This window comes from Ranitomeya imitator, chromosome 2, assembly GCF_032444005.1.
Source record: "Ranitomeya imitator isolate aRanImi1 chromosome 2, aRanImi1.pri, whole genome shotgun sequence".
Classification (NCBI taxonomy): domain Eukaryota; kingdom Metazoa; phylum Chordata; class Amphibia; order Anura; family Dendrobatidae; genus Ranitomeya; species Ranitomeya imitator.
Window position 1 is genome coordinate 641,928,920 of NC_091283.1, and position 21,701 is coordinate 641,950,620.

Below are 21,701 nucleotides of genomic sequence, written 5' to 3' on the forward strand. Positions count from 1 at the left end.
ATAATACTGTTAATCTGCAAATTAACCCTATATCTACAGGTTAGTAGCATTTTCCAAGGTGACAGGTTTCCTTTAAATCTCCTAACATATACAGATGTAGTCAGCATAATACCGTACTAGCATAGCTATGTTATACGTCATCTGACCTGTTATAGATTTTTACATAGGTACTGAATCAGAAACAATAGCAGTACAGGAATCCTAAACCAACATTGGTTTGTGAATACAAAACCAGAGCCAACATTAGGTGACATCTATATTGATGCCTGCCCTCTTTGTCTCTGCTTCTGTCAGTGGGCAGCGCCACACTCTTGTTGCTGGTGACGCAATCTGACAGTTCTAGTTTTGCATCCTCATGGACTTGTAGTTCTGTCCATACTGGGAGATCGAGCGTTAAAAGGGATGATCTGTCTAAAACTACAGTGACTTTGTATTCTAAGTATTTTCCGAAACACATGCCAGTTTAACAACCCGTTCGGACAACCTAAAAAGCGGTCGATTCTTATACCTTGCCTTAAAATGCTCCTCAGACCACATCTGAGTTGAGATTCTCATCTAGCCTCATGGTAGGGGAGACCATTAACTAACACAGGCTCTCCATACATGTGTTGTGAGAGTCACACAGCCGAGACACATGCAACTGCGGCGTCGAACAGCTGATCATCGGGAGCGCTCCAGGTATCCAGGTTACTGCTATACACTGTGTGCAGAATTATTAGGCAAGTTGTATTTTGATCACATGATACTTTTTATACATGTTGTCCTACTTCAAGCTGTTCAGGCTTGAGCGTCAACTACCAATTATGTAAATCAGGTGATGTGCATCTCTGTAATGAGGAGGGGTGTTGTGCAATGACATCAAAACCCTATATAAAATGTGCTTAATTGTTAGGCCACTTCCTTTCCTTTGGCAAAATGGGTCAGAAGAGAGATTTGACGGGCTCTGAAAAGTCTAAAATTGTGAGATGTCTTGCAGAGGGATGCAGCAGTCTTGAAATTGCCAAACTTTGAAGCATGATCACCGAACAATCAAGCGTTTCATGGCATCTAGCCAACAGGGTCGCAAGAAGCGTGTTGGACAAAAAAGGCGCAAAATAACTGCCCATGAATTGATGAAAATCAAGGGTGAAGCTGCCAAGATGCCATTTGCCACCAGCTTTGTCATATTTCAGAGCTGCAACGTTACTGGAGTAACAAAAAGCACAAGGTGTGCGATACTCAGGGACATGGCCAAGGTAAGGAAGGCTGAAAAACGACCACTTTTGAACAAGAAACATAAGATAAAACGTCAAGACTGGGCCAAGAAATATCTTAAGACTGACTTTTCAAAGGTTTTATGGACTGATGAAATGAGAGTGACTCTTCATGGACCAGATGGATGGGCCAGAGGCTGGATCAGTAAAGGGCAAAGAGCTCCACTCCGACTCAGACGCCAGCAAGGTGGAGGTGGGGTACTGGTATGGGCTGGTATCATCAAAGATGAACTTGTGGGACCTTTTCGGGTTAAGAATGGAGTGAAGCTCAACTCCCAGACCTACTGCCAGTTTCTGGAAGACAACTTCTTCAAGCAGTGGTACAGGAAGAAGTCGGCATCGTTCAAGAAAAACATGATTTTCATGCAGGACAACGCTCCATCACATGCCTCCAACTACTCCACAGCGTGGCTGGCCAGTAAAGGTCTCAAAGGAGAAAAAATAATGACATGGCCCCCTTGTTCACTTGATCTGATCCCCATAGAGAACCTGTGGTCCCTGATAAAATGTGAGATCTACAGGGAGGGAAAACAGTCCACCTCTCGGAACAGTGTCTGGGAGGCTGTGGTGGCTGCTGCACAGATGCTGCACAGTAAACAGATCAAGCAACTGACAGAATCTATGGATGGAAGGCTGTTGAGTGTCATTATAAAGAAAGGTGGCTATATTGGTCACTCTTTTTGGGGGTCTTGTTTTTGCATGTCAGAAATGTTTATTTCTAAATTTTGTGCAGGTGTTGGTTTACCTGGTGAAAATAAACAAGTGAGATGGGAATATATTTGGTTTTTATTACGTTGCCTAATAATTCTGCACAGTAATAGTTACCTGCACAAACAGATATCCTCCTAAGATAGCCAAATCTAAAAAAAAAAAAAAACACTCCAACTTCCAAAAATATTAAGCTTTGATATTTGAGTCTTTTGGGTTGATTGAGAACATAGTTGTTGATCAATAATACAAATAATCCTCTAAAATACAACTTGCCTAATAATTCTGCACACCGTGTATTCAGTAGGGCTATCAGCTGTGTATCCACCAGACTTCTCAACACAACTGATGGTCCCAACCCCATTTATAAGGCAAGAAATGCCACTTATTAAACCTGACAGGGCACACCTGTGAAGTGAAAACAATTTCCGGTGACTACCTCTTGAAGCTCATCAAGAGAATGCCAAAAGCACTCATCAAAGCAAAAGGTGGCTACTTTGAAGAACCTAGAATATAAGACACTAGATGGTTGCCCGATTCTAACGCATATATTGGCCAGTCACGTAGTATATTGCCCAGCCACGTAGTATATTGCCCAGCCATGTAGTATATTGCCCAGCCACGTGGTATATTGCCCAGCCACGTGGTATATTGCCCAGCCACGTAGTATATTGCCCAGCGACGTAGTATAAAGCACAGAGCCACATAGTATATTGCACAGGCCATGTAGTATATTGCCCAGCCAGGTATGACACAGGTTAAAAAATAAACATACTCACCTTCCGATCCGAGGGCCCCTTGTAGTTCTAACATACTCAGCATACTTGTAGTTCTGTCGCCTGTGCGAGGTACAGGCGGCAGCTTCCGGTCCCAGCCTGCTCGCGCAGCGCCTATGATGACGTCGCGGTCACATGACCATGACGTCATGGCAGGTCCTGGGTGCGCAGGGCCTGTGATGACGGTGCGGTCACATAAGCGTGACGTCACAGCAGGTGCAGCTCGCGCAGGCGGGCGGGGCCTGTGATGACGTCGCGGTCACATGACCGTGACGTCACGGCAGGTCCTTCTGCCAGACGATCTGTGCCAACGGAACGTGGCGGTTGTATCGAGAGGAGCGGGAAAGGCGGCGTAGGTGAGTATATAATCGTTTTTTATTTTTTTAATTATTTTTAACATTAGATGTTTTTACTATTGGCGCTGCATAGGCCGCGTCAATAGTAAAAAACTTGGTCACACAGGGTTAATAGCAGCGGTAACGGAGTGCGTTACCCGCGGCATAACGCGGTCCGTTACCGCTGGCATTAACCCTGTGTGAGCGGAGGGGTGTATGCGGGCGCCGGGCAGTCAGTGTGGGGAGTAAGGAGCGACCATTTTCTTTCGGACTGTGCGCGTCGCTGATTGGTCGCGGCAGCCATGACATGCAGCTGCCGAGACCAATCAGCGAACGAATAACCGTGACAGAAGGACAGACAGACAGACGGAAGTGACCCTTAGACAATTATATATATAGATATTTTCAGTTGTTTCACACTTTTTTGTTAACCCATTATCTACCAATGTCCTTTTTTTGGACGCCTAATCTAACTTCTAGCAACTAAGATTTTATAATTGGGTCCAATTTTTTGTGTTGTGTTTGTAAAATGAATGTTTTCAAAATGGGAAATCATGTCATTGTCATTTTTAATTGAATATTGGGACGCCCTTTTCTGAAAAATCCGTACTTGTAAAAATTTTAATTTGGCAAGTAATGGGTTAAGTATATAATTCCACATGTGTTAGTTCATAGTTTTGATGCCTTCAGTGTGAATTTACAATTTTCATAGTCATGAAAATACAGAAAAATCTTTAAATGAGGTGTGTCCAAACTTTTGATCTGTACTGTATATGTCCTCCAACATTGTATATATCTGCTCCATCCTGGTATATATGTCTCCTTTCCTTGTCCTCTTTCTGGGATATTATATGTTCTCCGTTCTAAAAATAAAAAATGCCAAAATATTCTTCTCCCCCTCCTCTGCTCTCTCAATGTCAGGCATCATCTTCGGTTTCCTCTTCCGGGCCCATGTTTGAGTGCCTACTTCAGCTGGATGTGCGTCCGAGGGCTCACATTCAGCTGAAGTGTATTGCAGCGCAGGGACCCTCTGACTCCCTGCGCTGCACTACACGCCTGCAACCAATCAGAGACCAGCAGCGTTGGCAGCTGACGTGCCTGCTATGGTAACGCAAGATGTCACTGTCATGCAACGACAATGCCTTGCACGCCAGCATCAGCTGCCTGGCCTCTGTTTTATTTCAGAATCAATCCCAGTGATTCTGAGATAAAACAGTCTCAAAATCACCGGGATTTGTAAAAGCATTCCAAAGTTATTACCACAAAATGTGACACTTGTCAATGTGATGGCCCACACACGCACTTCAAAGCCTGTAATTGCGGTATATATCTTATGCGCTGGGCAAATAGTTCCTTCACCAGTGCGAATACTAGCGGGTATGTGAGACATCCCCTTACGTGTACCATTAGGGCTTGTGCACACGTTGGCGATTTGGTGCGTTTTTGGTGAGTGTTTGCCATGCAGATTTGCAGAAAAAAAACCTGATGTAATCCTGATGCCGGCAAAGTGAATAAGAATCCTGATGTGTCACTCACACGTTGAGTATTTACAGCATGTCAATTGCTCTGTGTGTTTTGCCCTGCGTTTTTTTTCCATGGACCTCACTCAAATCTGTCAAAAAATTCATAAAAAATGTGCGTGTGTAATTTTTGTAATACTGTGGATAGGTCGCCCCAGTGAACTTTATTGAATGCCTTTTTCGCTTCCGAAGATAGGAGGAGGGCAGGCATCTGATGACAATAAGCAATGTCAATAATGCGTCTAGGCCATCAACTGTCTGTTTCCCGTGGACCCGATCTGATCACAATGTGTATAAGAAGGGTGATTATGTACTAGTTTGTCAGCCAGTAATTACGTAAGGATAGTCTGTTGTTCCTCGGTGAGGGTTGAAAGTCTAATATTTTTTAAAAAAATTAATACATTCCTTCTTCCAAGGGTTGGGGGTCAACTTCAACCCAAACTTTTTATTTCCTAAACGTGTGCGGTAATATAGGTGATGGATCACGCTGGGGTCTGTGTGACCTAGAAGCTGCTTTTACAATCAGAACAAGTCCATAGACTTGAATTGTAAAAAGTGACCTCCGGCTCACAAGTAAACCCCAGTGTGATCCAGGAAGTCGGAATAAAAGTCATGTGACCCAGGAGGGGACTGGAACCGGTTTGGAAACCGAGGAAGATGACAATTGGTGGGATCGGGCTGTCACGTGACCATGCATGCTCCCAGCCACATTCTGACCAGACGTGCGCAATGTTGCTTAATACAGGTGAATTGAGCGAGGTCGCGCACCTCTAGACTGTGGCCATGAGGATGCATATACCTGTGGTCACTTGACCACTCGGTCTCGCTGCCGAACCACTGAATTCTTAAAGCGCACTGTGCACAATTTTAATTTATAAATATATGAGGGGACAGTACAAAGACCTTTCTGATGATCTTTTTAATCATAGACCTGAGACAGGGACAAGGGGACATCCTCTACATCTGGAGGAAAGAAGGTTTAGGCATAATAACAGACACGGGTTCTTTACTGTAACAGCAGTGAGACTATGGAACTCTCTGGCGTATGATGTAATGAGTGATTCATTACTTAAATTTAAGAAGGGACTGGATGCCTTTCTTGAAAAGTATAATGTTGCAGGGTATATATACTAGATTCCTTGATAGGGCGTTGATCCAGGGAACTAGTCTGATTGCCGTATGTGGAGTCGGGAAGGAATTTTTTTGCCTAAAGTGGAGCTTACTATTTGCCACATGGGTTTTTTTTTGCCTTCCTCTGGATCAACATGTTAGGGCATGTTAGGTTAGGCTATGGGTTGAACTAGATGGACTTATAGTCTTCCTTCAACTCAGGGACGGGATAGTACGTGATAGGCGATCGGTCGCGCTCACGGGGGTAGCGCGGCCGATCGCTGCCGGGTGTCAGCTTCTTATTACAGCTTACATCCGGCACTGCTACCGGCACATTAACCCCCGGAACACTGCGATCAAACATGACCGCAACGTTCCGGCGGCATAGGGAAGCATCTCGCAGGGAGGGGGCTCTCTGCTTGCTTCCCTGAGACCCACAGAACAACGCGATGTGATCGCGTTGTTCAGAGGGTCTCCTACCTCCTCCTCCCTGCAGATCCCGGATCCAAAATGGTCGCGGGGTTCCTTCCGGGTCCTGCAGGGAGGGGTGGCTTGCAAGTGCCTGCTCAGAGCAGGCGCCGGCAAGCCTCCTGCAGTGCCTGTCAGATCGCTGATCTGACACCGTGCATTGCAAAGTGTCAGATCAGCATTCTGATTATATATAGTGATGTCCCACCCTGGGACAAAGTAAAAAAGTAAAATATATATATATATATATATATATATATATATATATATATATATATATATATATATTTACATTGTGCATAAAAAAAATTCCTAAATAAATAAATAAAAATATTGTTCCAATAAATACATTTCTTTATCTAAATATAAAAAAACCCAATAAAAGTACACATATTTAGTATCACCTCAAATATAAAAAAACCCAATAAAAGTACACATATTTAGTATCACCTCGTCCGTAACGACCCAACCTATAAAACTGTCCCACTAGTTATCCCCTTCAGTGAACAGCGTAAAAAAGAGGCAAAAAACAACGCTTTATTATACCGCCGAACAAAAAGCGGAATAGCACGCGATCAAAAAGACGGATATACAGTACAGACCAAAAGTTTGAACACACCTTCTCATTTAAAGATTTTTCTGTATTTTCATGATTATGAAAATCGTACATTCACACTGAAGGCATCAAAACTATGAATTAACACATGTGGAATTATATACTTAACAAAAAAGTGTGAAACAACTGAAATTATGTCTTATATTCTAGGTTCCTCAAAGTAGCTACCTTTTGCTTTGATGACTGCTTTGCACACTCTTGGCATTCTCTTGATGAGCTTCAAGAGGTAGTCACCGGGAATGGTCTTCCAACAATCTTGAATGAGTTCCCAGAGATCCTTAGCACTTCTTGGCCCTTTTGCCTTCACTCTGCGGTCGAGCTCACCCCAAACCATCTCGATTGGGTTCAGGTCTGGTGACTGTGGAGGCCAGGTCATCTGGCGTAGCACCCCATCACTCTCCTCCTTGGTCAAATAGCCTGGAGGTGTGTTTGGGGTCATTGTCCTGTTGAAAAATAAATGATGGTCCAACTAAACGTAAACTGGATGGAATAGCATGCCGCTGCAAGATGCTGTGGTAGCCATGCTGATTCAGTAAGCCTTCAATTTTGAATAAATCCCCAACAGTGTCACCAGCAAAGCACCCCCACACCATCACACCTCCCAGGGCCGGCTCCAGGATTTTGTGGGCCCCGGGCAAAAGAGTCACAGTGGGCCCACATACCACGATTCATGATGTACAGATACGGCGGAGAAATAAAGATATACTACATAGGGCCTAGCCTGCCCCCTCATCCTTCACATAGGCAGACATACACACACATCTACAGTGCGCAGACATGTGCACTCACACACACACACACACAATACGCAGACATGCACACACACAATACGCAGACATGCACACACACAATACGCAGACATGCACACACACAATACGCAGACATGCACACACACAGACAATACGCAGACATGCACGCACACACACAATACGCAGACATGCACACACACAATACGCAGACATGCACACACAATACGCAGACATGCACACACACTACGCAGACATGCACATGCGCACACACACACTACGCAGACATGCACACACACACTACGCAGACATGCACACACACACACTACACAGACATTCACACACACACTACGCAGACATGCACACACACACACTACGTAGACATGCGCACACACACACTACGCAGACATGCACACACACACACTACGTAGACATGCGCACACACACACTACGCAGACATGCACACACACACACACACTACGCAGACATGCACACACACACAATACGCAGACATGCGCGCACACACACACCACGCAGACATGCACACACACACACTACGCAGACATGCACACACACTACGCAGACATGCACACACACAATACGCAGACATGCACACACACAATACGCAGACATGCACACACACACAATACGCAGACATGCACACACACACAATACGCAGACATGCACACACATACAGTATTCAGACATGCACACACACACAATACGCAGACATGCACACACACTACGCAGACATGCACACACACAATACGCAGATATGCACACACACACAATACGTAGACATGCACACACACACAATACGCAGACATGCACACACACAATACGCAGACATGCACACACATACAGTATTCAGACATGCACACACACACACAATACGCAGACATGCACACACAATACGCAGACATGCATACACATGCAATACGCAGACAAGCACGCATACAATACGCAGATATTTACATACATATATTTGAAGACAAATTCACAAAAATACATAAATATGTACAGTCAAACACAGATATACACAGATATGCACATCATACAGGCATACACAGACATACAGACAGACACAAGCCTCACTCACCTTCCCCTGGCTTGTCACCTATCAGGCTCCTCTGGCATGTGGCTGTGGAGGGAGCGCTGCTTGATCGATGGCCGTCACTTAAACAGACATGGCCACCCACAGTGCACGCTGCAGCTGTGTCTGCTGCTAATGATGCGGTCAGGCAGACACTGTGCCTTTAACTTTGCTTGTGTGTCTGCCGGCCGCGTCATTACTAGCAGAGACATCGCTGCAGAGTGCACTGTGCGCGGCCATGTTTAAGTGACGGCTGAGCTCAAATAGTGCCGAAGCTGCTGGGGGAGCGGTCCGGGCCCCCTGGTATCCCGGCCACGAGTGGGCCCCCCCATTTGTTCAGGGCCCCGGCACTTGCACCGGTACGCCGGGTGCTGACGCCGGCCCTGACACCTCCTCCTCCATGCTTCACGGTGGGAACCAGGCATGTAGAGTCCATCCGTTCACCTTTTCTGCGTCGCACAAAGACACGGTGGTTGGAACCAAAGATCTCAAATTTGGACTCATCAGACCAAAGCACCGATTTCCACTGGTCTAATGTCCATTCCTTGTGTTCTTTAGCCCAAACAAATCTCTTCTGCTTGTTGCCTGTCCTTAGCAGTGGTTTCCTAGCAGCTATTTTACCATGAAGGCCTGCTGCACAAAGTCTCCTCTTAACAGTTGTTGTAGAGATGTGTCTGCTGCTAGACCTGGTCTCTAATCTGAGCTGCTGTTAACCTGCGATTTCTGAGGCTGGTGACTCAGATAAACTTATCCTCAGAAGCAGAGGTGATGCTTGGTCTTCCTTTCCTGGGGCGGTCCTCATGTGAGCCAGTTTTTTTGTAGCGCTTGATGGTTTTTGCCACTGCACTTGGGACACTTGCAAAGTTTTCCCAATTTTTCAGACTGACTGACCTTAATTTCTTAAAGTAATGATGGCTACTCGTTTTTCTTTACTTGGCTGCTTTTTTTCTTGCCATAATACAAATTCTAACAGTCTATTCAGTAGGACTATAAGCTGTGTATCCACCAGACTTCTGCACAACACAACTGATGGTCCCAACCCCATTTATAAGGCAAGAAATCCCACTTATTAAACCCGACAGGGCACACCTGTGAAGTGAAAACCATTTCCAGTGACTACCTCTTGAAGCTCATCAAGAGAATGCCAAGAGTGTGCAAAGCAGTCATCAAAGCAAAAGGTGGCTACTTTGAAGAACCTAGAATATAAGACATATTTTCAGTTGTTTCAAACTTTATTGTTAAGTATATAATTCCACATGTGTTAATTCATAGTTTTGATGCCTTCAGTGTGAATGTACAATTTTCATAGTCATGAAAATACAGAAAAATATTTAAATGAGGTGTGTCCAAACTTTTGGTCTGTACTGTACATAACCATGGTACCACTGAAAACGTCATCTTGTCCTGCAAAAAATGAGCCACCATACAGCATCATCAGCGAAAAAATAAAAAAACTTATAGTCCTCAGAATAAAGCGAAAAATAATTATTTTTTTTATATAAATTAGTTTTTATTGTATGAAAGCGCCAGAACATAAAAAATTATATAAATGAGGCATCGCTGTAATCGTACTGACCAGAAAAACAAAACTGCTTTATCAATTTCATCAAATGTGGAACGGTATAAATGACCCCCCCCCAACGAAAAATAGCTGGTTTTTGGTCATTCTGCCTCACAAAAATAGGAATAAAAAACTATCAAAAAAAGTCACGTGCCCGAAAATGGTACCAATAAAAGCGTCAACTCGTCCCGCAAAAAGCAAGGCCTTGCGTGACTCTGTGGACCAAAATATGGAAAAATTATATCTCTCAAAATGTGGAGATGCAAAAACAATTTTTTGCAATAAAAAGCGTCTTTTAGTGTGTGACAGCGGCCAATCCTAAAAACCCGCTATAAAAGTAAATCAAACCCCCCCTTCATCACCCCCTTAGTTAGGGAAAAACAATAAAATTTAAAAAATGTATTTATTTCCATTTTACCATTAGGGGTAGGGTTAGTGTTGGGGCTACAGTTAGGGTTTGGATTACATTTACGGTTGGGATTAGGGTTAGGGGTGTGTTGGGGTGTGGTTGGGGTTAGGGGTGTGTTGGGGTTAGGGGCGTGGTTGGGATTAGGGTTAGGGGCATGTTAGGCTTGGGATAAGGGTTAGGGGTGTGTTTGGGTAAGGGTTGGAGTTAAAATTGGGGGGGTTTCCTCTGTTTAGGCACAACAGTGGCTCTCCAGACGTGACATGGCGTCTGTTCTCAATTCCAGCCAATTCTGCGTTGAAAAAGTAAACCAGTGCTCCTTCCCTTCCGAGCTCTCCTATGTGCCAAAACAGGGGTGTACCCCAACATATAGCGTACTCAGGACAAATTGGACAACAACTTTTGGAGTCCAATTTCTCTGGTTACCCTTGGGAACATAAAAATTTGGGGGGCTAAAAAATCATTTTTGTGGGAAAATAAATGATTTTTTTATTTTCACGGCTCTGCGTAAGAAACTGTAGTGAAATACTTGAGGGTTCAAAGTTCTCACAACACATCTAGATAAGTTCCTTGGGGGGTCTAGTTTCCAATATGGGGTCACTTGGGGGGGGTTTCAATGTTTAGGCATATCAGGGGCTCTCCAAACGTGACATGGCATCCCATCTCAATTCCAGTCAATTTTGCATTGAAAAGTCAAACGACGCTCCTTCCCTTCCGAGCTCTGTCATGCGCCCAAACAGTGGTTTATCCCCACATATGGAGTATCAGCGTACTCAGGACAAATTGCAGAACAAATTTGGGGTCCAATTTCTTCTGTTACCCTTGAGAAAATAAAATATTGAGGGCGAAAAGATCATTTTTGTGAAAAAATATGATTTTTTATTTTTAGGCTCTACATTATAAATTTCTGTGTAGCACTTGGTGGGTCAAAGTGCTCACCACACATCTAGATAAGTTCCTTAGGGGTCTACTTTCCAAAATGGTTTCACTTGTGGGGAGGTTTCAATGTTTAGGCACATCAGGGGCTCTCCGATCGTGACATGGCATCCCATCTCATTTCCAGTCAATTTTGCATTGAAAAGTCAAATGGCGCTCCTTTTCTTCCGACCTCTGCCATGCGCCCAAACAGTGGTTTACCCCCACATATGGGGTATCCAGGTACTCAGGACAAATTGTACAACAACTTTTGGGGTCCAATTTCTCCTGTTACCCTTGGTAAAATAAAACTAATTGGAACTGAAGTAAATTTTTGTGAAAAAAAGTTAAAATGTTCATTTTTTTTTTAAACATTCCAAAAATTCCTGTGAAATACCTGAAGGGTTAATAAACTTCTTGAATGTGGTTTTGAGTACCTTGAGGGGTGCAGTTTTTAGAATGGTGTCACACTTTGGTATTTTCGATCATATAGACCCCTCAAAGTGCCTTCAAATGTGATGTAGTCCCTAAAAAAAACATGGTGTTGTAAAAATGAAAAATTGCTGGACAACTTTTAACCCTTATAACTCCCTAAAAAAAAAAAAAATTTTGGTTCCAAAATTGTGCTGATGTAAAGTAGACATGTGGGAAATGTTAATTATTAAGTGTTTTGTGTGACATATCTCTGTGATTTAAGCGCATTAAAATTCAAATTTGGAAAATTGCGAAATTTTCAAAATTTTCGCCAAATTTCCGTTTTTTTTTCACAAATAAACGCAGGTAATATCAAAGAATTTTTACCACTATCATAAAGTACAATATCTCACGAGAAAACAATGTCAGAATCATCAGGATCTGTTGAAGCGTTCCAGAGTTATAACCTCATAAAGGGACAGTGGTCAGAATTGTAAAAATTGTCTCGGTCATTAACGTGCAAACCACCCTTGGGGGTTAAGTATAGGGGGATCCCACATCGGGTTTTTTTTGGGAGGGGGGTCCCCCAATTTTAATAGCCAGTAAAGGCTAAATATACAGCTGCCGGCTGATATTCATAGCCTGGGAAGATCCATGGCTATTAACCCCTTCTTAGGCTATAAACGTCGGCCCCCAGTCGCTGGCTTTCCCTCTCTGGAGCAGAAAATTGTGCGGGAGCCCACGCCATTTTTTTTCAATTTTTGTAAAAAAATTAAATAGTTATTGCGTTTAAGGCCGGGGTGACACTTGCTAGAAACTCGCACGAGTCTTGCACCTCAATACCCGACACTGCTGCCAGCACTCAGGACCGGAGTGTGCGGCTGCATGTATTTCTATATAGCTGAACGCTTCGGTCCCAAGTGCTGGGTACTGAGGTGCGAGACTCGTGCGAGTTTCTCGCAAGTGTGTCTCCGGCGTTAACTCAGATTTTGTGTGTGTGTCTCTTTATTTAGCTCTCTATGTACCATTTTATTATTATGTTTATTACTAAACATCGGGATTGGTATTTATCCATCCATCTCTAGATATATCTATCGATAGATATATTGATATAGTTGGATAGATCTATAGATAGATGATAGATCTATCTGTGTGTGTGTAAGCATTATTCTTCAATGAAGTATGTAAATGAAGAGGTTGGACAAGAAATGACATCACAATTCTTTTTTTTTTGTTAAATAATAGATCTTTATTTAGCTTACAAAAACACATACAAATCCGCATGAAAAAACGCATGAATATCCACATCAAATCCGCGTGGATTTTTCTTGCACTTTCTGCCAAGAGATACAGAATCTGCGCAGAAAATTCCACAGGCAAATCTGCAATGCGTGCACATACCGTTAGCTTGTCAATAACGCAAGGCCTTGGTTTTACGTTGATAGAACACATTTATTTTGCATTGTGAGGTATTATTGATGCCTGAGAGATTTAATATTTGAATATAATCATCGGAGAGGGTTTTGATTTATTTTGGTTTTCTCTTTAACTTATTGAGGTAGATCTTGAACTTTGTGCCACCCCAGCCTTCTTTTCTATAACTGCGATTTTTATGAAATAACCTGGTAACCACCTTATTGGCACACAACAAACTGGTTGTATAGACTTTTGTCATCGGGCGGCAGGTTGGGCCTTTACATCCAAGGGTTAACTCCCCCCTTCCCTGATGCTAGAAACAAAGTTCTCTTCACTAGAAGCTTCTGAATGCTGTAACTTGATTCCTGCAGCTCAGTGGTCAGGACAAATAGCTGGAAGGGTGCAGGGCTGTTATTGTGGAAGCTAAAAGAACATGTCCATGGTTCTCCTGTGCTTCACAAGCATGCACCTAGGAAATGTCCTGTAGTGCACTTCCTGGCATTCCTGCTCTTATATATCCAGCAGAAAGGTAGGCGGCTATTCATCCGTGTGTGTGTGTGTGTGTGTGTGTGTGTGTGTGTGTGTGTGTGCTTACATATAGCGAGTCTGTTGTATGTGTGACTATGTGATAAGTATGAGTTTATTCGTGGTCACCTGTGTGTGAGAGTCTCCATCTACGTGGTGGCGTGTGTATGAGCGCCTCCCTGTATGTAGTAGAGTGTGTATGAGCACCTCCCTGTACGTGGTAACGTGTGTGTATAAGCTCCTCCCTGTACGTGGTGATGTGTGTGTATAAGCTCCTCCCTGTACGTGGTAACGTGTGTGTATAAGCTCCTCCCTGTACGTGGTGACGTGTGTATGAGCGCCTCCCTGTACGTGGTGACGTGTGTATGAGCGCCTCCCTGTACGTGGTGACGTGTATGAGCGCCTCCCTGTACGTGGTGACGTATATGAGCTCCTCCCTGTACGTGGTGACGTGTGTATGAGCGCCTCCCTGTACGTGGTGACGTGTGTATGAGCGCCTCCCTGTACGTGGTGGCGTGTGTATGAGCTCCTCCCTGTACGTGGTGACGTGTGCATGAGCGCCTCCCTGTACGTGGTGACGTGTGTATGAGCGCCTCCCTGTACATGGTGACGTGTGTATGAGCGCCTCCCTTTACGTGGTGACGTGTGTATGAGCGCCTCCCTGTACGTGGTGGCGTGTGTATGAGCGCCTCCCTGTACATGGTGACGTGTGTATGAGCGCCTCCCTTTACGTGGTGACGTGTGTATGAGCGCCTCCCTGTACGTGATGGCGTGTGTATGAGCATCTCCCTGTACATGGTGGCGTGTGTATGAGCGCCTCCCTGTACGTGGTGACGTGTGTATGAGCGCCTCCCTGTACGTGGTGACGTGTGTATGAGCGCCTCCCTGTACGTGGTGACGTGTGTATGAGCGCCTCCCTGTACGTGGTGACGTGTGTATGAGCGCCTCCCTTTACGTGGTGGCGTGTGTATGAGCGCCTCCCTGTATGTGATGGCGTGTGTATGAGCATCTCCCTGTACGTGGTAAATGGTGGAGCTATAAACTGGTAACCACCACTCTCGTTTTGTAGTGGATGATGATTACCACTTTCCAGAATTACTTGGGGGGGCGGGGAGCGGAGATGAAAGGGTGGCCGAGGAAGGGTGCGAAAGATCCTCCCTAGGCAATAAGTGGAGATGTCAAGAACAGCAGCCATCTTTGTCCACTTTGCAACTAGGCACAGTCCTGCATCTTGCTGCTTTTTATATACAGTATGTATGGAGGATGTCTAAAAGGGGTTTCTGTTGTATCCTTATCTATATAATTCAGCTCCCCACTTCTGCTGTCTCAATCTCTGTGGATGTTCCCTGGAATTTAAAATTTAGTGTTGTAATTATTAAATATATATTTAAAAAAAACATTTAAATTATTTTTTTTTTGCTTCTTTGATTTTGGTGTTCAAATGGATGTATAATGTGATCAGTACAGTATATGTATGTGGACTGTATGCTATATCAGGGGGAGTATGGTGTCTGTAACCAGATGTAGGCATCATATGAAGCAGGTAACATACGTTTTTGTTTTTTTTCTAGTTTTGTGCCTTTCTTTTTTGCATCCAACTCATTATTGTTTTTGCGCCTGTTTTTAAATGTGCTTGCCTGTTTTTTATTTTTTTCACTTTGTGGACAGAGTTTATCAATTCCAGATGTCTTCACCTGATTCATCAATTGCAACTTCCTAAAAAGTGTCAAAACTTGGCGCAACTCTACTGCAGTCAACCCTGGTGTATTTTTGAGCCTGCAATGTTTGTGACTTTTGGGGTCAGTGTAACTTTTGGCTCCAAAAGTCACAGAAAGCCCATTTTTTGACTGCGTAAAATTTATCAATCATGTGTGCCATTTTGATAAACTTGGTACCAAAAATTGACAACTAATATCGCAAGACAAAAATGGAAAGTGACTTAACAAAAACCACAAATGATGATCTAGGGTCATTTTGTATATTTTGTCCATAGGAATCTTGATGATTTTACATCGTCTTGTCTTCTTTCCATTCAGGTTCCTATATCGGATCCAATTAGTGGATATCTTCTATATAAGAGAACGTTCCTGATTGACCCATCCAGGATGGATAGGGACAGGGACAAGATGGCGGAGAGGATACTACACCTTACCCTAGAGATTCTTTTTCGGCTTACTGGAGAGGTGAGAGATTCTGAGGAGGACACATTACACCAAGTCTGCACACACCTGTTAAAATGCCAGATTTTTGCCATGTAAAAAAAAAATATGTTAAGAAAAATAATTTCAGAACTTTTCCCACCTTTTAATGTCGACTATAATCTGTGCAAATCCATTGAAAATAAAACTTACATTTTTTTCAGGTGGAAAAAAAAAATTAAGAACTAAAATAATGTGGTTGCATAAATATGCACACTCTTAAGCTAATAACTTTAATAATTCGGTCTTTCTGGGTCGAAATGGCACATTTAGAATTGGCAATTTTTGCCTACTCTTCCTTACAGTGTCTGTGAGCTCGCACTTGCCACAGAAGCATAACTGACACACATAACACAGAGCACATGTCACACAAGAACCATGCATACTTCACACACGTCACACAAGCATAGCTCACACACGTCCTACAAAGCACAGAGCAGGGCCGGCGTCAGCACCCGGCGTACCCGGGCAAGTGCCGGCGCCCTGGCGAGACAGGGGGGCCCATTCAAGGCCGGCGTTAAGGGCAGGCAGCTGCCAGTGCCTAGGACCACCGCTCCCCCAGGGGCCCTCAGCTAGCGGCACATCACGGAGCTGACTCGGAAGGAGGGGGAGCGGCCGGGGGCTGTCTAATTATACTCACCTACTCCTGGCGGCTGGCGCAGTCCCTGCATGTCCCTGGCTCCCCAGCTTCCTCCTGTACTGAGCGGTCACATGGTACCGCTCATTACAGTAATGAATATGCAGCTCCACCTCCCATAAGGCTGGAGCCGCATATTCATTACTGTAATGAGTGGTAATGGTGACCGCTCAATACAGGAAGAAGGTGCCGGTGCCGGGAAGCAGGGACTGCACAGCGCCAGGAGCAGGTGAGGATAACGGGGAGGGAAGCGCAGCGCTGCGCGATATTCACCTGCTCCACGTTCCAGCCGCCGCTCCGTCTTCCACGTCCTCTGCAGTGACGCTCAGGTCAGAGGGCGTGATGACGTGGTTAGTGCACGCCCTCTGCCTGAGCGTCAGTGCAGAAGACGCTGAAGAAGATGGAGCGGCGGCTGGAACGAGGACAAGTAAAAGTGCCGGGCGCCTGAGCGACGGAGAGGTGAGTATGTGATTTTTTAAAAAATTTTTTAATCGCAGTAACAGCAAATGGGGCAAGTGTCTGTATGGAGCATCTTATGGGGCCATAACGTTTGTGCAGCATTATATGGGGCAAGTGTCTGTATGGAGCATCTTATGGGGCCTGTTATGGACAGGTGATTCAGAACCACAATGGACCTAGTGGTTAAGAGCACACAAAGTGCCGGCACCGGCAGCTTCTTCCTGTATTGAGCGGTCACCATTACCACTCATTACAGTAATGAATATGCGGCTCCAGCCTTATGGGAGATGGAGCTGCATATTCATTACTGTAATGAGCGGTACCATGTGACCGCTCAGTACAGGAGGAAGCTGGGGAGCCAGGGACATGCAGGGACTGCGCCAGCCGCCAGGAGTAGGTGAGTATAATTAGACAGCCCCCGGCCGCTCCCCCTCCTTCCGAGTCAGCTCCGTGATGTGCCGCTAGCTGAGGGCCCCTGGGGGAGCGGTGGTCCTAGGCACTGGCAGCTGCCTGCCCTTAACGCCGGCCTTGAATGGGCCCCCCTGTCTCGCCAGGGCCCCGGCACTTGCCCGGGTACGCCGGGTGCTGACGCCGGCCCTGACGCAGAGCACAGAGTATTTGTCACCCAAGAACCATGCATACATCACACGTCACACAAGCACAGTGCATGTCACACAAGCATAGCTCACACACGTCACACAGGGCACATGTCACCCAAGAACCATGCATACATCACACATGTCACACAAGCATAGCTCACACACGTCACACAGAGCACAAGGCACATGTCACCCAAGAACCATGCACACTTCACATATCACAGAAGCATAGCTCACACCCGTCACACAAAGCACAGGGCACATGTCACCCAAGAACCATGCACACATTACAGAAGTACAGCACACTAACCATGCTCATACCACATGTCACACAAGCACTATGCACATGTCAGACACGTGTATTGCACACAAGTACAGGATATACACCTCACAAACACATGTAGCAAACATGACCGTAAAGCTTCAGTCTTATTGTCGCTTACCTCATCCCAACTCTGCTGAACCTGCAAAGGGTGGCTCACCTCCTCGTCCCGAATCCTCGCACAGGGCTGTGTAGTAAGGAGTCTGTCCTTCCGGCCAGTGTCACTCACCAAAGCAGCATTTAGTTCGCACTGCACTCTCCTGTCAGTCAGGAATGAAAGGCTCCAGGAGAGGTTGCTGTGGGTAGCCCACCGGGAAGCTGCCCAGTTGGGAAGATACGCCTGACTGTGGCAGAAACAAGGAGGTTTTTCCAGCATCATGGCAAAAATAAGTAGTTTTTCCTCCAATTTTGCACAAGTTATAATAAAGGCGGCACAGTTTTGGCAAAATCTTTTGTCTCTTCTAATGTAATATTGTATAAATCATGGTAAAAACTACAGTGGTTCCGGTAAATAAGCATCTGCAAACTCTGGGCGTAGGGTTTCTAGGTTTTTTGTGACATTATGGTCCCATAATTAAGAAAGATGTTACAGAAGAAGATTGTGGTTAGTCTGTGTATTTTAGATATTGTTAACAGAAGAATCTGATCTGGTGACTCTGGCTACAGGACATGGGTGACACAAATCCACAGCTTCTTTTGTGGTGAAATCTTTGGAAATTCGCAGGAAAATCTCCATGTTCTACGTGCAGGCTTGACCTTTAACATTTTTGTAGAGTTCCTGCAGATTTCGCTAAGTACATTGCACAAAGTGAAGATGCTGACAATTTGCACCATATATCCCTTTATGTGCCTATAATATTCCCAATGAGTAGATGAGCTTTGTCACACCACATCTGCCTACATACTCTGTACCTGTAACAGGCGCAAGGCTAATATGGTTTTCTATGGGCTATGTCCTTTACAACACACTATATTTTAAAATGCATTTTGGGACACTAAATATGAGGAATTCAGTAGGAAATTAAGGGAGAAGTGCTTGCGCTTTCAACAACAAAAAACAATAGAAGAATGGAGGGAGGCCAGAAGAGAGTTTGACATATGGTGGGTAAAAAGAGAATTATTTAGAAAGACGCAAATGGAAATTGAGTTGAGAAGATATGGAGATAAGGCAGGAAAGCTATTGGCAAAGGGTAGGAAGGGAAAGAGTAATATATTAAACCTTAAGACTAGAGAGGCTTTAATGGTAGATAATCCCAGGGAAATAAACGCAACTCTGCGGGAGTTTTATGCTGATTTATATTTGGAGGAGGCAAGGGGCACAAACAGGGGATGGGGACTTTCTAAGAAAAATTAACATGCCTAATGTCACAGAGCCACAGTTAAAGGGAACCTGTCAGCAGATTTTAATGCTGTCAGCATCTATAATGCTGTAGATAAGCCCCCGGTCCGACCTGCAAGATAATAAAAATAAGTTATATTATACTCACCCGGGGTAGGCGGTCCGGCACCTCCCATCTTCTTATGATCACCTCCCTCCTGCTTCTTCATGGCCCCCCAGCGTTGCCCTCCTGCGCAGGCGTATTTATCTGCCCTGCTGAGGACATAGGAAAGTACTGCAGTACACAGGCACCGGGAAGGGTCAGAGAGGCCTGCGCACTGCAGTACTTTGCTCTGCCCTGTTGTTGAAGACGTCAAGGAGAGCGCTATGCATCAGCCACTGTTGTCACCAGACGAGCCTGTGTTCCTATTAGTGTGGACAAGAGTGTTTAGTCCATACACAACTGCCCTACACTTTGTGACTGTACAGTGACAAGCCCCTACTACGTGAATAACATCATTCTTCCCGTCATTGTGCCTCTACACGAGTAACACAGGCCTAATTTCATCTTCATGGATGACAATTCTCCAGCTCATCGGGGTCACATCACTAAGGAATGGATGCTGGAGACTGTGGTACCTCAAATGGAGTGTCCTGCACTTTCTCCGGACGTGAATTCTAATTCCTATGGGATCAGCTGAGTCGCCGTGTAGAGGCTCATAACTCTGTACTCCACAACATCAGTGACCTGAGGGTCGTCCTTCAAGAAGAGTGGGATGCCATGCCTCAGCAGACAATAACTCCACTTGTGAGCAGCATGAGACATCATTGTCATGTGGGCTTCAATTGCAGCTTGACAAGTTATTGAGACATTGACATTTTGGGGGGGCATATACCCACCACTGTAAACTTTTTTGCATGCTTCTACTTAAATGCCCTATCTTCATGATGAAATATTACTGTAGCCCGAACTTTTTACATTTTCCATAAATTTTGCCCAAAAGCCAAATATCCTTAACTTTTTGTGATTAGTGTATACACTCCCTTCTCACCTTCCTCCCTCTTGGACATAACGTTTGCTCCATTGGAGGTTGAAAACCTTTCCACTACCCCACACAAAACCACTAAATGTGTAAAAATACAAGAAAACAGCTACAGATTATTATCATCAAGATGGTACAAACAGTGATACATAACATTAGTAACTCTTGACATCTGCTGTATATGCTAGAAAGGGTTCACTCTCATGATCGTCTACATCGGACGAGTGCTATCTGATAGCACTTTTAGTAATGTTGTTCTATGGGGCAGTGCTGATCAGTGCAAGTCAGATGCCACTTGCCCATTCAAGTCTACGAGTGCATGGAAAACATCGGATTTCACTCAGATGACATCAGAGTGCAGGCTGATTTCCGCTGACTCACAGATTGGTAGCCCCTCCCCGAAGCGCAGATGTAAGGGGGGTCTCATGGTAACACAGACACTAGCTTAATTTTATATGGGTATTGGGTTTGTGTTATGTTTTGTTTTTTAAGAGTTAATTGCTTCATAGCTCAAGCAGTTAGCTGTGGAGTCCACAAGCAGGTTATTCCCAGTTTTAGATGCTGGTTTTTGGCGCTCTTTTTCATGTTTTTGATGGGCTGCTTTAAAAAAGGCCAGGAAGACAAAAGGTAGGAAAATCTGAGGTGCTGCCAGTTATTTCGTCATCCTGTCAGAACAAAGATTTACTATTTTATGTCTGGGTTTTGTGTTACCATGAAGAACATAGAGAGTTTTTTTTCTCAATCTTCTCCTGACCTGTGCATTGATTCTCACAGCACACTATGCTGTCACTCGGATCAAACGCTGTCATTTACATAATAATTTCTTTCTGAAGAGAGAATTTACACTTGTGCAACCTCGGCCAAAAAGAGACTCCTTCTTTAACCCCTTCCCGACCCATGACGCCACGTAGGCGTCATGAAAGTCGGTGCCAATCCGACCCATGACGCCTATGTGGCGTCATGGAAAGATCGCGTCCCTGCAGATCGGGTCAAAGGGTTAACTCCCACTTCACCCGATCTGCAGGAACTGGGGGAGTGGTAGTTTAGCCCAGGGGGGGTGGCTTCACCCCCTCCCCCCCCCCCCGTGGCTACGATCGCTCTGATTGGCTGTTGAAAGTGAAACTGCCAATCAGAGCGATTTGTAATATTTCACCTATTAAAACTGGTGAAATATTACAATCCAGCCATGGCCGATGCTGCAATATCATCGGCCATGGCTGGAAACACTAATGTGCCCCCACCCCACCCCACTGATCGCCCCCC

The 21,701-nt window shown here is 44.8% G+C and overlaps 1 protein-coding gene across 1 annotated transcript in view; it reads left to right on the plus strand.

The window, feature by feature from the left end:
• LOC138666771 (zinc finger protein 585A-like) overlaps positions 1 to 21,701 on the plus strand; it is a 128,926-nt gene that overhangs the window by 32,027 nt on the left and 75,198 nt on the right. Inside the window, exon 3 of the mRNA XM_069754944.1 lies at positions 15,899 to 16,045. Coding sequence (XP_069611045.1) covers positions 15,899 to 16,045 — 147 coding nt within the window. The remainder of the gene's footprint in view (positions 1 to 15,898; positions 16,046 to 21,701) is intronic.